This window comes from Notolabrus celidotus, chromosome 17 (genome assembly GCF_009762535.1).
Source record: "Notolabrus celidotus isolate fNotCel1 chromosome 17, fNotCel1.pri, whole genome shotgun sequence".
NCBI classification, from domain to species: domain Eukaryota; kingdom Metazoa; phylum Chordata; class Actinopteri; order Labriformes; family Labridae; genus Notolabrus; species Notolabrus celidotus.
Window position 1 is genome coordinate 20,003,062 of NC_048288.1, and position 17,640 is coordinate 20,020,701.

Here is a 17,640-nt window from a genome sequence, read left to right on the forward strand (position 1 = left end):
TTCTGGAGTCTGGAGGCCAGAAAAAGAAACAACCATACAAATAACTCCAGCATGTTTTGCTTCTGTGATGAAAGCTGTGATGGGGGCAACTAGCCAGACGTGTCATGATGTTGATTTACTTTGGAAATGAGAACGTAACAGAGTTTTGTTTGCTCTCAAGAGACAAAAGACAGTATCTGGAATCTCTGGCATCTGTGTTTTAAACCTACTTTGGCAAAGAAATAGCTAGAGAAACATCTGTGCAAACTGAGGCTTGGGAAACACCCCAAACACACAATAGGGGGGGGAAGAAATGCAAAGAGAGGGACCGTAATTTATTTTATACATTTGAAAGAAGAAATCTCCAGCTGGAGAATGTTTTACATCTCACCAAAACAACCTCCTCAAAGTAATGCTCAGATGTGTCATCGGCTTCTTGCAAAATTTCAAACAAAATCTGCCCAAAACCAAAGTGTTTATAGCTAGTGTTAACAAAATGTGGAGCACAAGACCCATCCGACATTTAAGTGTCAATGTCCTTGGCTTTAAACTGTATTTCCACCATTCAGCCTGGCCTTCTTCCTGGAATGTCAGGACTTATAAGGAATTACAAGGTTCCTCAAGCCCAATTTTGTATTTATTTATCAATCAATAAATCTTTATTTGCATAGCGCCAAATCACAACAAACGTTATCTCAGGACGCTTTTACAAACATAGGAGGTAGACCACTCTATGACAAATTATGAACAGAGACCCAACTTCAAGACAGGATAAGACTCAGTCTTACCCCACCTTAATTCATCATGAGCATTGCACATCACTGTATTTAGCTAGTAACAGTGGCAAGGAAAAACTCAGGCAGAACCCGACTCATGTTAGACAGCCATCATGCCTCAAACGATTTGGGTCTTGAAAGAGGAATAGAGGAGAGTAAGAGAGAGAGGCAAGGTGGAGGGGGGCCAGCACTAAGAGTTTGACATAAAATAAAGAAAGAAAAATGTAACTGATCCAACAACGCCACCTGGGGAATTTCACCCCAGGAAATAAAAAAATACTTTAATAAATAAAAAGGCAACACAGGTTCAACAACTGAAGTGAGACAGAGACGTGGTTTAAAAGAAAATGTATTGATAATTTAAAATGGGAGTATCTGTGAAAAGAAGGGGGTTAGTTATTGCGGTAAGGATGTAAATTAGTCAGTTTAGGGAGATGTATTAAAGTTTATTACAATATAATCAGTTTATTTTATCTTAAAAGGACACTTCACGTCCAAGGTGATTTTAAAACTAGCTAAATCAACTGACAGAGTCCCCTGTGTGCTGCCAGAGGATTGACCAATCAGAATGGTACATTTCAGACCCAAAGTTCCTGTAGTTCCAGAAAAATCCCATCTCTTCCAGAGACCCTCTGCAGTGTAAAATAAAGTCCCCAAGACTTAGTTAAGACTTTAGTGGTGGTAGTGGAAACTTACTGAGTACCTCATTCAGCTCATGTCCCTGGATACATTTCCTGCAGTGGAAACAGAGCCTTAACCTACTTTAAATGAGGTACTCTCCAATTGCAGGGAGAAACTTCACTGATGCAACTTTTACACTGATTGGTCAAACTTGGGTCAATGCAGCATTTGCAGCCAACACCTTTAAAAGCCTGTGCAACATCTTGTGACAGTTGGACCAAAACACCAACAAATGGTTGAACAATACAGTCAAAATGTTCATGACCTTTCCGACTCTGTTATTATAATAAATGAAACCCTGAAACTGCCACAAATACGCAGCTCTGACCACGGCATCCTCCATCTGGTTGTCCCGTTGCTATTGCAACCACAGGCCGGCATACGTCACTCAAGTGTTCCCACTGCTGCAAATGCAAATGAAGAAAGAAAAAAATAAAAGGTAGGGGTACTTGAGGGTGAGTTGTTTATTTTCGTGTCCCGAGTGGGCAGTTCCCCTCAGGGAGTCCCAGGATTGTCTGGTACAAAAACAGACTTTAAGATGTCACTCTTCCTGGTTTGGAAAATACTGTGGTCAGTGAATTGAGTCCAGGCAACAATTACGTTTTCTCCAAACTATATTTGGCAAAGTAAATAACCAGTGTACAAACTTATTCTTTAAGGTGGCACTGGGAGGACAGGATTAATGCAAGGTTAAATCCTCCTCTCCTTAACCTACTTCTTGTACACTTTCTGGAGCCTTGTGGTTTTCACATGGCCGCCTAATGATGACATTCAAATGAAAGCCTGGCAAAAGAGCTCATTATGTGCAATTTTGAAGGAACACTGCACAAAACCCCCAGTCCAATGAGCCGAAATGTAAATTTGCACCGCTGAATATCACACTGGTTTGAAAATTGCAACTGAGCATTTATAACAGTTTGCTGCATAAGTCTTTACCGTAAGCTCAGGCTTGCAGTCTGAGACAACAGATGAAAGACCGCCCATGATCAAAGTTAATTAATCCACGGTGAACTTCTTTCCCTTTTTGTGGTCAGACTCCAGGGTGACATTAAAAATGTACTTACTGTGCTTGTTAAAGTTCTTTGGTCTCTGCTAAAAAAGCCGTGCTGATGAAACCCCTTCCCTGCAGCTCCTAGACCACACCCCGAGCCGATGGATGCGCCCTGTGGCCTCATAAGTGGGACCAACGTAGACAAAGCTGCGCCAGGGAATGACGTAAGGATAGTCCTTCAGAAAGACGTGCTGACTGGGAGAAAGGAGTGCTGTCCTTTCCATTGATCTGGACTAGTAATTAAGCTGGCTGTTGAGTGATCAAAGCTTGTGTGCTGAAAATAGAAGACCATTCTTTTACAATCATGGTGCAATTGTGGGTCCTGAAGCAGGGCTTAGGAAACCAAGTGATTCACCAGGGCAATTGCAAAACCATCCGGTTGTACCACCAAGTAGGTTTTGTCCAAAATAGAGTAGAAAATAACGAGAAATCTAAGGTGTGTCCGAACCACTGACGAATACATGATTTGAGTAAAGATATCACAGAAAGCAGTAGACTCATTCAAGTGAAAGGATTAACACTTGATTCTCTTATTTTATTTCCAACACTTATGATAGCAGTCTCAAAGAAATCCTTGTGCCCTTGTTCTTATTAACTTCTATTTGTTCTTATATTGTGTTTTTGTTTCAATATTTGGCATCCAATTAACAGTCTGCCTTCCTGCTGCATCATCTGTTTCCTTTTCAGCTTGATTAAATTTAAACAGTGCCTGCAAACCCACTGTTTCCACAACAGTGCTGAAAATAGAGGATGGCTTACTGTCATCAGGAGACTGCAACACTGTTTAGTCTTTTGCCACTGCCAGGGCAGTCCACGTTGGAGGCTTGTGTGTTTTATTTGGTGCTGAAATAAGCCCAAATGAAAAAGCCAGCTCAAGAGAACGCCACCTGTGCAGTTAAGAGGTTCCACACAGTCTGCGATCCTTTGTTACCGTTGATAAGACGTTTTTAGCTGTATGTCCATGTGGGCTGCATTCCAAAGTCTGTTACTTTCTGCTCATAACGAGGCAGACAAAGAGTAGGGACATTCATGTGGAGGTAAACCTTGTCTTGATGAGCTTTCTCCATACTTGCCCAACTAACCACTGCAGTCGCCCAGCTCCTGAACCTGCCAATTTCTGTGCAATTAAATGTAATTTTCTCACCCACGCCACGTGTATCCTAAATTAAAATGTCATCAGCGCCACTGCCTCCACCCTAAGGATGAACGTGTCCCCATTTTTGCAAAATCCTGCCTCAGAAAGTATGTCTCATGTTTCAGTTAGGCTTTTCAGTATCTCACATCTTCAAGTACAGTGTTCCAACAGGAATATTAAACAGCTAATATAACTCTGGACATTTTGTCAGGGTGTAATCCAATCCAGACGACAATTCACGGGGCTCTCCCAAATGTTCGGTGGGTGTTCGGACTTGTGCCAGTGAATTGAAGCAACACATAACGTATTCCCTATCACACGCTGCCAAGATTCTTCATGAGGTTCCCCACCACAAACACTTACATTTTCCAGCTACGGAGAGCTCCCGTACCAGTCCACAGGGAAAAATCGCTCTAGGTTATTTGTCACTCAGTTGTTAAATTATACATTTCTAAAGGCACATTTAATGCCTTCAAATCTGGGCTAATGCCACATTGTTTCAACTCAAGTTTGTCTGAGTTTCATGGTAGGATGGATGACCGTCTGGTTGAATGTGTTTTGGTCTAACAGACAGCAAGACTTAAGGTGATAATTTTCTCGTGACACACTGATTTCCATTAAGATGTCTGCCCAGTGCTTTACTATCAGTTGCATGCTGAACTACTCCAAAAAGAATGGCTGAAGTCCAAGACAAGTACCATACTTTCTTGCTTTCTGGCGTGGTTCTACATTTTCAGGGTTTATCTAGGCCTCACTGGAACGAAGTAATTTATCTCATAAAAAAAGTGCGGCTTCTGCTCCCTCTGCATTCAAAACCCAGAAACCCGGTGATGTCATTAAGTCAAACAGTCTGGGTGCTCGCAGTCATAGCAGCTGCCATGCAAAGTGTTCGCCAGACAGGAACAGTTTTTGCTGGGGGCTGAGTCTGTAACTTCTAATAAAGAATGAGACACAAATTAGACATAAAATGGTTTCCAGGTCAGCTGAAACACTCAGAGACGCAGATACAAAGCGACAGAAAATGGAGACTGGATTTGATGTCTGCTGTCTGTTTTCCTCTTTATTGCTCCCTCGTGTGTGCACTGTGCTGTGGGGGAGTGGGACAGTGTGAACATGTGTGACAGTCAACTTTTTGATATATTGTTAATGGTTTCGTGAGGACCAGCTTTCGTCAGATTTTCATTAGAGTATAATGCATGTTTTTGGGCTTTGGTCTGGCTAACAAAAGATAAAGATCTCCAGCTTTGGAAAACTTTATTCTGACATAGTAAAGACCAAGTTATGAATCATTTAATCAGGATAAAATCAATGGTTACAGCCCTGCACTTACACAATCCTATTCCTGACATTACATTTAATAATATGCAACTATGATCTTCTTTTAAAATGTTTCATTGCTATAGATTAACAACTTTACAGAGTATAAGACACTTAAATCAACTCAACAAAATATATCTTAATATTGCTGCCTGTAGCTTAAATATATAATGCACAAAAAATACATGAAATTTTTACTGTGCTCCTTGCATTTTTTACTTTTATGCCATATATATTTTATTCAACTGTCATACAATGTTAAATGAGAGACAAGTGGACAGTGCTGGACCATCTGTTATTGAAAAGGGGGGCATAATGAATTTTAAAAATGTAGTATTTTGAATAGACTTATAAAGTTTATGCTACCTTTAATGTGATTCTACTTTTATTCCTTGAATTGCACTGATGAGACTGAAAGAGAACCCTCCTATGAGCAGAGTAGGAAAGGAGGGTAGTGTTGGTCACACAGACTGCTGGGTGCTCAGGGGGAGGGATATTTGACAGTCATGGGGGTTGAGCAGGGAAGGGGGGGCATTCAAATACAGCTGTGCTTGGTAACACTTTCGCGCAGGACGTCCCTGTGTCAAGAGTGAACACCGTTATCTTCCCTCCACTAACTTTATTCCAAGTGGGGGTATAGTTGCAATCAAAGTAACCACGCCTGGTGCTCTTTAATTTCTTCCAGAAATTCACTACTTATTCACTCGTTCCCTGGAGCTGCCTCAAGAGCTAGTCGTCCAGGAGACCTCATATTCATAGACTATTTAATATCGCGAGAGTCGCATTAAGACCCTCCTGGGCTGACCACTGTTTTCTGGCTGGGAGGCATTAATCCAGTCGGTCACCCGCTGTCTGTCCGGGAACACGCACTGAAACAGCAATGGAGTACCTCAAGTTTTGTTTTGTATTTTCATGCTGGGTGAACTTTGCTTATTCTCTCACCTCTACCGAGACATCCCAAGCTCCTGAGCCTATTCCTAAAGGTAAGAAGTTTTTATTCGCTGTTACTGTAATTGCCTCGAAGTCAGCCATACTGTACTTTTATTGTGTGACGTCATATTTTATCACGTTTTATCACGTTTGAACGTCAATTTTAAAAGCTGTCATGATAACTGTAGTGGCTTCTTCAATATGTAACTTACAAGCTACATGATGTGAAGCATTAAGGGGCAGGTTTAATGATGGCGTTTAATTATATGATGGAGCTTGACACAAAAGAACTGCGTGCGGTTTCTCACAATCTGTGTTTGCGTCTCATGTTGTTCGCTCGTGCGCAGCCGGCTTTTATACTACACATGTCAGGCTGTAAAAAATCAGCGCGAGGACCAACTAACCAAGTGGCGGCGAGTCTTTGAAGCTTTTAAAAGTAACCTTAAGACTTACCTTTTTAATCTAGCTTTTAATGTATAATAATTTATTTTTAGCCCTGGACTGCATTATTATTATTTTGTGTTTAATTATTATTTGTATTATTATTTGAATAATTTCTTAACATATGTTTATCTTGTTTAATTACTTATGTATCTATTTATTTCTTGTATTCATCTGATCTTGTTAACGCTACCTTATTTTTAACTTTTTTTTCCACTATAACTTATTTTATTAATTTTACTGTGTTGATTTTATTTTATTTTTAAGTATTTAAGTATTTTATTAACAATCATGCCTTTTATAATTTTACCATTGCTGTTGTTTTCTGTCTCTGTTATTCTGTGAAGCACTTTGGGCTGCATGTTGTTATGTATGAAAGGTGCTATATACAGTACATAAAGTTGAGTTGAGTTGAGTTTCAATCGTTTTCTTTAAAAGCTTCACTGAATGGCAAAACAGTCGTTTTTTAGGCATGATTGAACCCTAAATAAGAATGTGTAGGAAATCAATTATCGTTTGATTTTAATGGCAAACAAGCAATTATGTGCTGGAGTAACAGAAAAGCAGTTGTAAACCAGTTTATAATTCTAGGCTGGTAGAGCAGAGCCAAGTTCAACCTGTTTGGGCGCTCAGCTGTTCACACAACCTATATAATGTACATGTATATGAGTTTGTGCTCTTCAAAGAAGCACCCCCACTCCCACAGTTTTATTGAGTTGTTTCAAACCCTCCCCCTGTTAACATGTTGCTGAGGTAAATTGCTCCAAATTGCCCTGAAATCATTTCAGTTAAACACAGCTTTTTTTCACGCTTCTGGGGCATCTTGTAAAAACTTGCAGACAACAACATAAGTGTAGACATGTGTGTTTTTTTATATATATATATATAACTGTGTTCATGACATAAGTAGGCTACTGTGGGCTTGGGTGAAGTCTGGAAATGTACTTTTCTAATGATGCATTTTGCTTGGGTGAGGCAGTCTGCTATCAGGGAACAACAGCTGCCTTCAGTCTCCACAGGCTTGTTTTGTTCTCTGGTCTGGACCAACACAGTAGCCACAGTTACTTTACAAGGTATTAGAATGTTTACTTATAAAAGCCCTTTTAGAACACCTGGGAGGGATTAGACCATGAGCTAGAGTGGGTCAGTTAATCTGGATGCACAGGCTAAAACCATTAAACCTTTCAGGATTGGAAATTTAATTGGAAATTTATAAAATGTAAATTTTAACAAAGTTTAACAAGTAACACATGCACAGTGGCGTGTCCAGAGGGGTGGCCAAGGGTGGCACTGGCACCCCTTGAAATCCAATTGGCCACCCCAAAATCCTAAACTATGATTGGTTGTTTGCCTTGTCAGAGGTGGGGTTTCTGTTAGAATCTATAATTTGGGATGAGTTAAAAGGCTGACAGTAGATTTCTTTATTAGTGCCCTCAAATGTGACTTTGAAAAAACATCTTTTGTAAGTCCTTAAAGAATTAAGCTTAGAAGATTTTTGCCACTTTGTCATGTTTTTTTTAAGTTGAAATGAATATAACAACTGTTTAATACTTTTAATGAAAGTAGGTTGTGAAGACCGAAAGGGTAAATGTTATTTATTTGTAAATGCACTGGCCACCCCTGCCTATGTGAGCGCCTCAGTTTGGCCACCCTGGTTGAAAAGTTCTGGACAAGCCCCTGAACACATAATAGCATAAATTGGCATGAGTTGAATGAATGGCAATAAATAGAGCATTTATTCCATGTCAGGTCGTATATGTCATTATACTTAAATATAAAGGCTGGAACTAGTTATTCTAAGCATTAAATTATAATGTGCCAATCATTTTCTGACAAATCACTGAATTCTGTGGTCTACAAAATGACAAAGTTTTACCAAAGGTTTTCACTTTTTACCAGAGGCCAATGTGACAATTTAGGATTGCCTCTTTTGTTACAAAAACAGTCAAAAAATCTAAAAAAAAAATAAAAATCTTAAATTAGTGGCACAAATTACAAATAAAGAAGCAAACACTTAGATTTAACAGCTGGGAGCAGGAAATGACATTCTTACTTTACAGATGATGCAAACGTTTGAGTGAAATCCAGTTGGATTTTATTTGAATTGATTGAATCCATTGATTGACTGATCTTGCAGTGAACTCCATGTTCAATTTATGACACAAAACACAATGCAACTGCACATTAAATCAGAAAAATGTAATATGCAGTCCAGATGTTTTAACTGTTCAGCCAATTTTCAAATACTAATGGTGGCTGTTTGTTTGCAACACTTACGTCCTGTTCGGTCATTGGCCATTTTGGGGGATTGTCAGGACAATAACGTCAGAAACACTTTAGCTTAACACCTGTTAAATGATGTGTTAGTAGAATATAATACCCGCTACATGAGTCATTGTTCCCCCTGAGTGTTCTAATCCTTTCTGAAATGAAATAGAAAGCAGGGTGCATTGGGTGAAAAGTGCTGCAAATACCTTTAACAGCTTTAATTACTTGGTAGAGGCATGTTAGGTCTTTGCCAGCTGTGTAAGCATTCATTTTCTCCTTCAGAAAGAAGTCAGACAACAAGTTCTAGAGCGCCTTAGGAAGAACAGTTCTGTAGAGCAAGGGTTCCCGAACTTTTCAGCCCGCGACCCCCAAAATATAGGTGCCAAAGACTTGTGACCCACAGTGTCCCTTGAAGTGGATAAATGTTGCACCATACTTCATAATTAAAAATTAGTTTACCTACCTGCACATGTGGCTGTTTCATGTGCTGCTTACTCTTACCTAACCATAATCCCAACTTTGGAAGTCATATTGCAGCAAAGAAAAGCAGAAAACTAATTAAATGCACTTATTTGCAGGGTTTTATTTCAAATGTAACTATTATTTTGTCTATATTTTTACAATAAAGGGTAAAATAAGCAAATTGAGAGTACTTAAAAAATGGGGTCAGGGGGTCCCGACCATAGACTGTATAAAATATGGATCGTCTTTTTTGAATTGGTGTGTATGTGGTTTCCTGTACTTCCGGAGCCAGCCTCAAGCGGATCCTCCATGAACTGCAGTTTTTAGCACTCCCACATTGGAGTCGTATTTTTAGACCGAAGGTTGCTGCTTGGTCCCGACCCACACTTATGGAACCCTTGCGGTAGAGTGTGAGAGACTCTACTAAACGTAGGTGGGGCAAAGCGCTTGTGACTCTATAGGGATGGGACATTATTAAGTTGATATAACAGTTGGTTCCTGATTTTTTTTGAATGCCAGCTGTTACATGTAGTGAGTGTATCTCTGTTGGTCCAGACTTGTTTTCTCTCCCCTAGCTTTTCTCTGAGAGCAAAATGTCCCTCCATCACTAATTGCATAAATTCAAAGGGGGGTGTTGAGCGCTGAAAAGGAAAAATGAAGGAGGCAGGAATGCAGTGTTCTGCCCATTTTTCACCTACGGGCACCTGGCAGGTCACTGTGAACACTGGACCTGGCTGTTGGTTTTTTTGTCGGTTTTGGAAAGTTACAAAAACCGGGTGGGGTAGACCCCCCCCCCCCCCCCCCTGTCCAGTTGCCTGAAAGGAGCCTTTCACTTCTTCCTGACTTACTGTGTGAACAGCACTTCTGACAGAGCATTTATGGATCCAACATGTAGTCACATCATGTGCTTTGATTCTTAAACAGTTGTTTTACAATCTGTCTGTCCCACTGGGTAAAAGGTGAAAGTTCCAGTAGTGAAAACAGTGTGTTTCCAGTATCCTTAACCCAACTGTGTGGATATTCAAGAAGTTTAAACATAAAGATGCCAACATCTGAAAATTCTTAAAGCTTGGATGACCTAAAGAAGACCTTCTACATCAAGAATAGTTACAGACAGATGATCACATTATTGACTTGGAAAGCAGTGCTGTATCTTTGACAGAAATTTGAACGTACTTCTTGGCATGTGTGTGAATATGTGTGCGGGAGACGCAATACCATCACTCAATATGATCTGGCCTGCCTCACTGTCCCATGGAATAGATTACCTCTCCCAGGCATCACTGATGCGTCAACAGGGAGGACTTTATAGAGAAGAAAAGGAAACTCCACCTAAAGTCATCCATGCCTTATGTACAGTATAATAGCGCTCTCCATGCCTGTAATTCCAGTCTAACAAACTAACAAACCCGGCTGGCAGTCCTAGTCTGTAATCAGGTCTCAGAACATTGTCTGTGTATCACCACAAGGTTGGTTCAGTGCCTTCTTTGCAGTCAAATATGCATTGTGTTGTCTGCTTTTTACTCTTTCTTGTGTGTCTGAGGTTTTCTCTGCTCACCAGTGGCGGTTCTGGGGGGGGGCAACAGGGGCCAGTGCCCCTGTAAAACTGAACCTGGACCCCCCTGTGGCCCCCCCTCCACACCAAACAAATATGCAATTAAAAAAGCTTTGAGCGCTAAGGGACTCATGTTGAGTGTAAACAGCCAAACAGCTGCTGTCAGTCTGCATTTTGATATAGTACACAGTAGTTTATATGTCTAGTATATAGGGATGCACTGATGTTTCGCCAGTTTGTTCTCAGCCGGTCCTCGCCCTTCTCAGTCTCTTTTGTCAGGGTTGAATGTGTCCCTCTGACAACACCCTTGGCCCCAGCCTGGCCCCCCAAGTAAAATTGGTCCAGAACCACCACTGCTGCTCACTACTAAATAGATATCAACAGCAGTTTATGGAGCTGACAGATCTCTTGAGGCAGAGTCTTCCAAAAGCAGATGATGTTTCAACTATGTTGTCAAGTCCATGGCTTTGTTACAAGTATTTCATTGTCCTACCAAACTAGTGATCTAAACTATGACTTTCCAAGAGTGTAATCTCAGCAGCTGTTGATCTTTGGCAAGAGTTATGCTGGCTGGATCTCGCCTTGATAGAGCTGACAGGGTGTGCTGTTTTAATTCAGATGTACTGTCCAAACTCGTAAAATGTTCCTTCTAGTTGTGTATTAAAATATGAATGACAGGATGGCTGAAATTCTTACTGTAACGTACCAAAGTTACAGAAAGGGTCACTGAACACATGCCAACATTTGATGTGCTGTTAGTAGTAATAAATGACAAACTGGATAAGACTTTCTCAAAGATAACATACACCCAAACTCAAAAATTCTCTTTGAATTCTTATGATTATCTAGAAGTAGTGTATACTTGTGTCTAATCTGCAGATAGTGCACTCTTTTGTATGTCTACTCTTATTGTCTTGGTTATTTGATAGGCATCAGCTTTGTTCAGAAGTGAGAAGCTCACAGCCAGCACTCCACATGTCAGGACTGATAGAAGAACATAAAGGGACCTGGTGACTTTCGTATATCTCTTCTATACTCTGTGTGCATCAGACATAAATGTAACAGTTGCTTCTACATGGGATGCTAAAATGACTTATTAATGAAATGTCAGTAATTGTTGCCCAGTGGATGAAATCGGTTAGCGCTGACTGTCATGGAGAGTGGAGGAGAGAGTCACACTCGGCAGGCAGGGAGTGTGTGACTTCTGCAGCTGACAAAAAAAGTGGCACTTACAGTATCTGCACATTTGTGGATGTATTGATGGGTCTTTTAGAGCAGAACCGCTGTGAAATATTCTGAAATATGACCATAAATCCGTTGAAAATATGACCATAGATCTGTTGTTGGTTTTTTGGCACCAGAACTTTCAGTACTATCAACCCATAAAATCTGACCAACATTGTATCATCTGGAGCGTGTTGTTTGGAAATCTAGTTGGAAGATAGCAAAATCTGAATTATTTCCTTCTCCAAAACACTATTTACTCATGTACAGGACAGGATCAGCAATATGAGTCCTGCCACTCTATCCACTAGGGTAAGCAACACTGAAACAAAGTGCAATATCCCCACATGAGCCTGGAGTGTGTCCAATACAAAAGAAAGAAGGCTGTCTGATAGCAAAAAGAGCGTATTGTCTGCGTGTTTATGAGCCCCTGGCTTCAATTTCATTTAACTAATGACTCAAGCTTGTAAAGATAATGAGGCATGCTTAGAGGAATGTGCATTTGCCAAACCAAGAACTTAACTCTGGTATCTTTTAAGCATTTTCAATTAACTCCCAATGTACCAAAATGGTCCATTTTGAGTTGCCAGTATGGCATGCATGTTTGTTTGAATACTTGACTAAAATGCCATTTGTGGAATATGTTAGCAAAAGGAGCTTATATCTTGAAAGTGTTCTCTTATTTTTATTAAAATTGTACTGACATGTACTATTTCAACTCGAATGGTTCCTCTTAACTTCATTATGTTGAAGTAAACTAAGTGGGTGATTCTGTTAACAATGGAGGATTTAAAGGCCTACATTGATCGTGCACTGCGGCCAAAAGAGGAAATTATTTCTAAGAGTGTTCATCTAACACTGACAGGAGCACTGCTGACACAAACCAGATCAAAATAAGTTTCTTACTTCTCCATTTTTATTATTACTCTCGGGTAAAACAAACAAGCTATTCTCGAATCATTATGACGTGTGACGAGACTCCAAAATTGTTTCCTGGCACAATACTGGTGACATCATTCCATATCCTCAGCCTGAATAGCCTGTGGTTTGGCATGCATAATCGAAAACACAGTCTTTGTTCTACGGTACGCCTCTTGGATTATGGGAAATGGTGTGTTTTATCAATTATGGTGACTTTGAGAAGCCATTAGAAAACAACTATATTAACAGCTAAAGTGGACTGCTAAAATAATGTTAGACTAACAGACGTGTGAGCAATCGGGGTTTGCTGGTCTTTTGGGTCTCATCCTTTAAAACACAGCTAATTACGAACACATGGTGTGCTCACCTAAGTAGCAACAATGGTATTTTGTAGGTCAAAGGAATGTCTGAATGTCCCAGGGCTGCTGGCTGTTAGATATCAACAGTGCTGCCTCTGTGCCAGAGCTGCTTGTAGTTGCATCTAAATTGTGATGTGTTCTCAAGCTGGAAAACCTTACCTCAGTCTGCTTTACAACCTTTAGAAACTAATCACTCCAATCTACAGCCTCCCTTTGCTATTTAGCTTTTAGGTAAGTTTGGGCCTATTGTTTAGTCCTCATGCCCACACTTGTTCATTCCCATTCTCTTGGTATTTTTGTTCTGCCACAGGAGGCAAACTTTTCTGGGATAAAAACCTACTGTACAATACCAGCTCAGCACTACAAAGCAAACAATTTCAGCTGAAAAGGTAATATTATGTCTTAGGTGTTTCCACAACAAATTTCTTCTTCCCTCAAATGGTCAAAACAATATTTTTCAGGGTTGAATTCTGTCATTAAGCCTTCCTGAAACACTATACTGCTTCTTTCAGCAGTTGCCAACTCAGATTTTACAATGTCTTGAGTGCACATGGTCGCACTGATGGTTGGATTAACACCCTCTTGGTTCCAACTGTGACGAAATATCTCGACAGCAGCACCATTTCAATGTGAATATTTTTGAATGGGGCCAATTTATCCAAGAAATTAAGCATATATTTTTTTTTTATCATAATCATATCTATTATGAGTATAAGAGCTACAGTGAGCTGAACAGTACACAGAACAATGACTTGAGGCCTTACGCTGAAGACTGCCGTGCAGGTTTTGCATGCAATTGTCCACAAGAAAGATGTGCAGCTGTGCTTCTGGTTACAGAACCACTTACCATTGCTGTGGTGAAAATCACATCACTGGACCTCCGTTTTCTGTAATTGGGCAAGTTACTTTTTATTCACTTAGAAACTGAATAACAAGTCTGCAGGTCCCAATGCTAGCAAAAGTTCAAAATGGCTTGGTTATACCTTAAAAATGTAGCCAAAATGAATTTTTGCTAACCATGTATTACATACCAGTAGAATAGTCATGTATCTTCCTTGATACCTAACTCAAAATGTTTCAACATTGTCACTTTTAGAGGTGGTTCTTGGCAAGATGGAAATATCTGTTACCTGAACAAGCAAAGTTAGGGGGTTCTGTTACCTGGTATGGCCAATAGCAAGGCCTGTCCATGTAGAATTCCAGACTTATTTACTGAACCATTTGCAGTGGCCTTTGGCTGGAACTTTTCAGACAGTTTTGTTCAGCTTTTTAGGCAAACAGTGAACTCTTTTTTGTCTGGGATGACCAAAATAGAAAGAGGAGGGATTTCACTGGTCAGGACTGTCTCGTCAAAGAGGACAGATCATGTTATCCTAATGTTCAAGGCCAGAACACATTCCCATTATACCTCTTTCCGTTCTACAAGAAATGCTTACTTAGGCTTAGCCTCCGCCAGTGAGTCAGGACTTTAGCTCATCCGAGTGTGAAAGTTTACCTAGACGGCTGAGCCCCATGTGGTACAGTGAGAGAGAGAGTGTTAGAGAAAGACGGCTTGGCGCCCATGTCTTTCTTGGAGAGGAGATACAGCAGTACTGTAAGAGCTGCATTCCTCTCTTCCTGTGGGCTGTTCTTTCTGAGCTGACATGAGAGTGTGTTATGTTTACTCTGACCAAACACTCATCCCACAAAATCATGGCTGTCTGAAAACCTCTCTTATCTCTGTGTGTCACCATCTCTCTCTTTATTATGCTTCATATAAGTAATTATGCTGTCTTATAAAACACATACTAAAGAACTGAACCAATGGTCTGTGATTGAAGTTTGTGGTTACATTGGATGGTTCTGTTATTCTGCCTCTCCCCCTCCTCTAGAGAGTGAAAAATGCAGGCTGTTTTCTCTCCTTGGAGACTCATTTGAACACTAAAACTGTATATACTGTAGCATGCAATATTTACTGACAGAAACGATTACACACTGTGAATGCTTCAAAAGGGAATACCCCAACGAGTCCCAAGTGATTGAATTAAGCTGGACCATATAACTGACCATTTTTTTATTTTCATTCATTTCATCCATTCAAGTTTGGTTCATGTTTTTGATTCAAGGAGCTCTCTCTCCCTCTACCTTGATAGCCTGTATTAAGGTGACCAGAATATTTTAAATCACTGAAATTAAACTGCATTTAAATTACATGTAGGTATAGATTGTAGTGTTGAATAGAATAGGGTGTCATCTGCGTATGTATAAAAAGTAAAACCATATATGTGGGTGAGTTACACCAGCTGAGGCATAAAAAGTGGCATCAAGGATTAAGGATACTTCATGATACATTATCTAGGTGGCCAAAGGACATCTCAAAACAGCTTCTAAGAGACTTTCTAAGATGCTGCTTATCATGTAGATCAGGGGTTCCCAAACTTTTCAGCCCAGGACCCCAAAGATAATGGTGCCAGAGACTCGGGACCCATGCTGTGACTTAGAGTGGTTAAACGTTACTTACAGCCATGGGCAGGCACTAATAGGTCCATCCAAAAACAGACATAAGAAACTGTAAGCCAAAATACAATAATTATGTTTATTTAAAAAAGGATGAAAGCAGAATGCGAGTAATCTTCATGTTTAGTCTGTAACAGTGATAGGATATACAGATTCTGATTTGCATTAATTTAAAATAATATATTTATTTATATTTATATTTTTATAAGAATGGATAAAATACACAATTTTAGATATTCAGAAAAAGGAAAAAAAGCTTTTGAAAGAACCACTTTATTGGATGGGATCTCGCGACCCCCCATCAGTGCCTCACGACCCCCTCTTTGGGAACCAGTGATGTAGATGATGTGACCAAAAACTGACCCAAAACATATTGGCTGACAGTAGTTTCCTTTGTTATATACTAGGCTGTAAAATCAATCCTCTTTATAATTACTTACAGCAGCTGATAAAGTGATCTCTTAAACTACATATTTCAGCTGAATGACAACATGAATCTGTTTAAATAATCTGCTTTTAACAGTATGAAATCATCTCGTCAACACTTTTAAATTACGACTCTAATCCCTTCAAGCCTGTTATCTACAGTTTGATGTGAAAAGTGCAATTTTTCGTATGATGTCCATCATTAGTGTACAATATGAATGAGGTGTTAGAAGAAGCCTTTGACAAACCCCAGTCCAACTTTTATTCAACATACAAAAAGATGAATAGCCTTGGCTCATAGTAGAAGTGATAGGTCATAAATCTTGGTATGGATTTTCTGTTATATTTGGATACAGTACTATCATTTTTAGTTAGTGTTTCCAGCCATAGCTTTCATGAGGCAACTGCGACTCCAAAGGGATTCTTTTTCCACTGGGAATTGTATGGAAAAGCCACAAAAGAGACCACAAGGAAGTGTTTCAACAACAATTTTTAATGTTGAAAATAAAAGTGTCAGTGTCATCCTTTTAAATCAGAGGTGGTTTCATCCCCAGGCTGTACTTAACTGGGAGCTTGCTTGTTGGGATGCACTCATGTGGCCTGTGAGTTTGCAGCCTGGGGGAAGGCTTGTGTGGTTCCAAAAGGTCAGGGCAAAGCCACTGAGGGGTAATTGGGATCAGGGGTTGTAACATGCAGCTTACCACTGGCTTAATTGCTTAAATACAAACAAAGCTACTGGTTATCAATTCACATTTAATGTGGAAACAAAAGCAAATTGAGACCATCCTACAAAGAAATAAAAAACACATGTCCTACTGGAGTCACAGCATTATGACTTAGAGAGAGTATTCAGGGAGGTCTCTAAAAATTGCCAGGAAATCCCAGCAGAAAATATTTTGGAGCCGTGTTTTAACTTCCCCCTCAGGCACAGCTATTTGTTGCACATTCAAGTGTTCAACACAGCGAATTACTTCAAGGAAAGTCTATCTGCAAATGTATTCCTTAATCCAAATATTTAAAAAAGTTAGTCCTCCAGAAATAACTGCTTCACACAGCAAAAAGGGAGGAAAAAAGTCTTGATTTATCACTCATATTTGTCTTCATACAAGCACATGTTGCATTTAGTAATCCTACTCAACAGTAATTTGCTTCAGCTCTGCCCTAATCTGGTGTAGGGAAATGGGAAGCATGTCAACCTCTCTTGTAAGTATTAAAATTACTTGTTCAACAGAGCTGCGAAGGAAATGTGTTTCCCAAATGTTAGACACATCATTCTCTCAGTGCACCACGCTCGATCTTCCTCAACCTCCAAGCCAAGAACAGGGGCACACATGTGGCTCATAATCGCCTTCCCTGTCCCGTCTTCGGTGCTCAGGCTAACTTGGATCTCATGGGGCTCTGAAAATCGCCTAGTTTCTTGCTATTAATGTCATCTGGAGCTGTTAAGTTAGAGGCAGACAGAATGATTTTTCAACCTGTAACAGAACCTTTGTGTCAAATGAGCACTGGAATGGCCATTAGAGCGATGACAGGGCCACAGGCTAGACTTGGATGAGAGAATGGCTAAGTCACATTGGTTGGAAATTGGTGGAAAAGAGCTGCAAGGAGACTGTAATGGA

At 40.0% G+C, this 17,640-nt stretch overlaps 1 protein-coding gene across 2 annotated transcripts in view; it reads left to right on the top strand.

The window, feature by feature from the left end:
- The first annotated feature begins 5,521 nt into the window (after positions 1-5,521).
- The window catches only part of plod2 (procollagen-lysine, 2-oxoglutarate 5-dioxygenase 2), a 38,886-nt gene continuing 26,767 nt past the window's right edge, over positions 5,522-17,640 (top strand). For both annotated transcript variants that reach the window (XM_034707037.1, XM_034707038.1), the window contains exon 1: positions 5,522-5,922. In XM_034707037.1, coding sequence (XP_034562928.1) covers positions 5,820-5,922 — 103 coding nt within the window. In that variant the 5' untranslated portion in view covers positions 5,522-5,819. The remainder of the gene's footprint in view (positions 5,923-17,640) is intronic.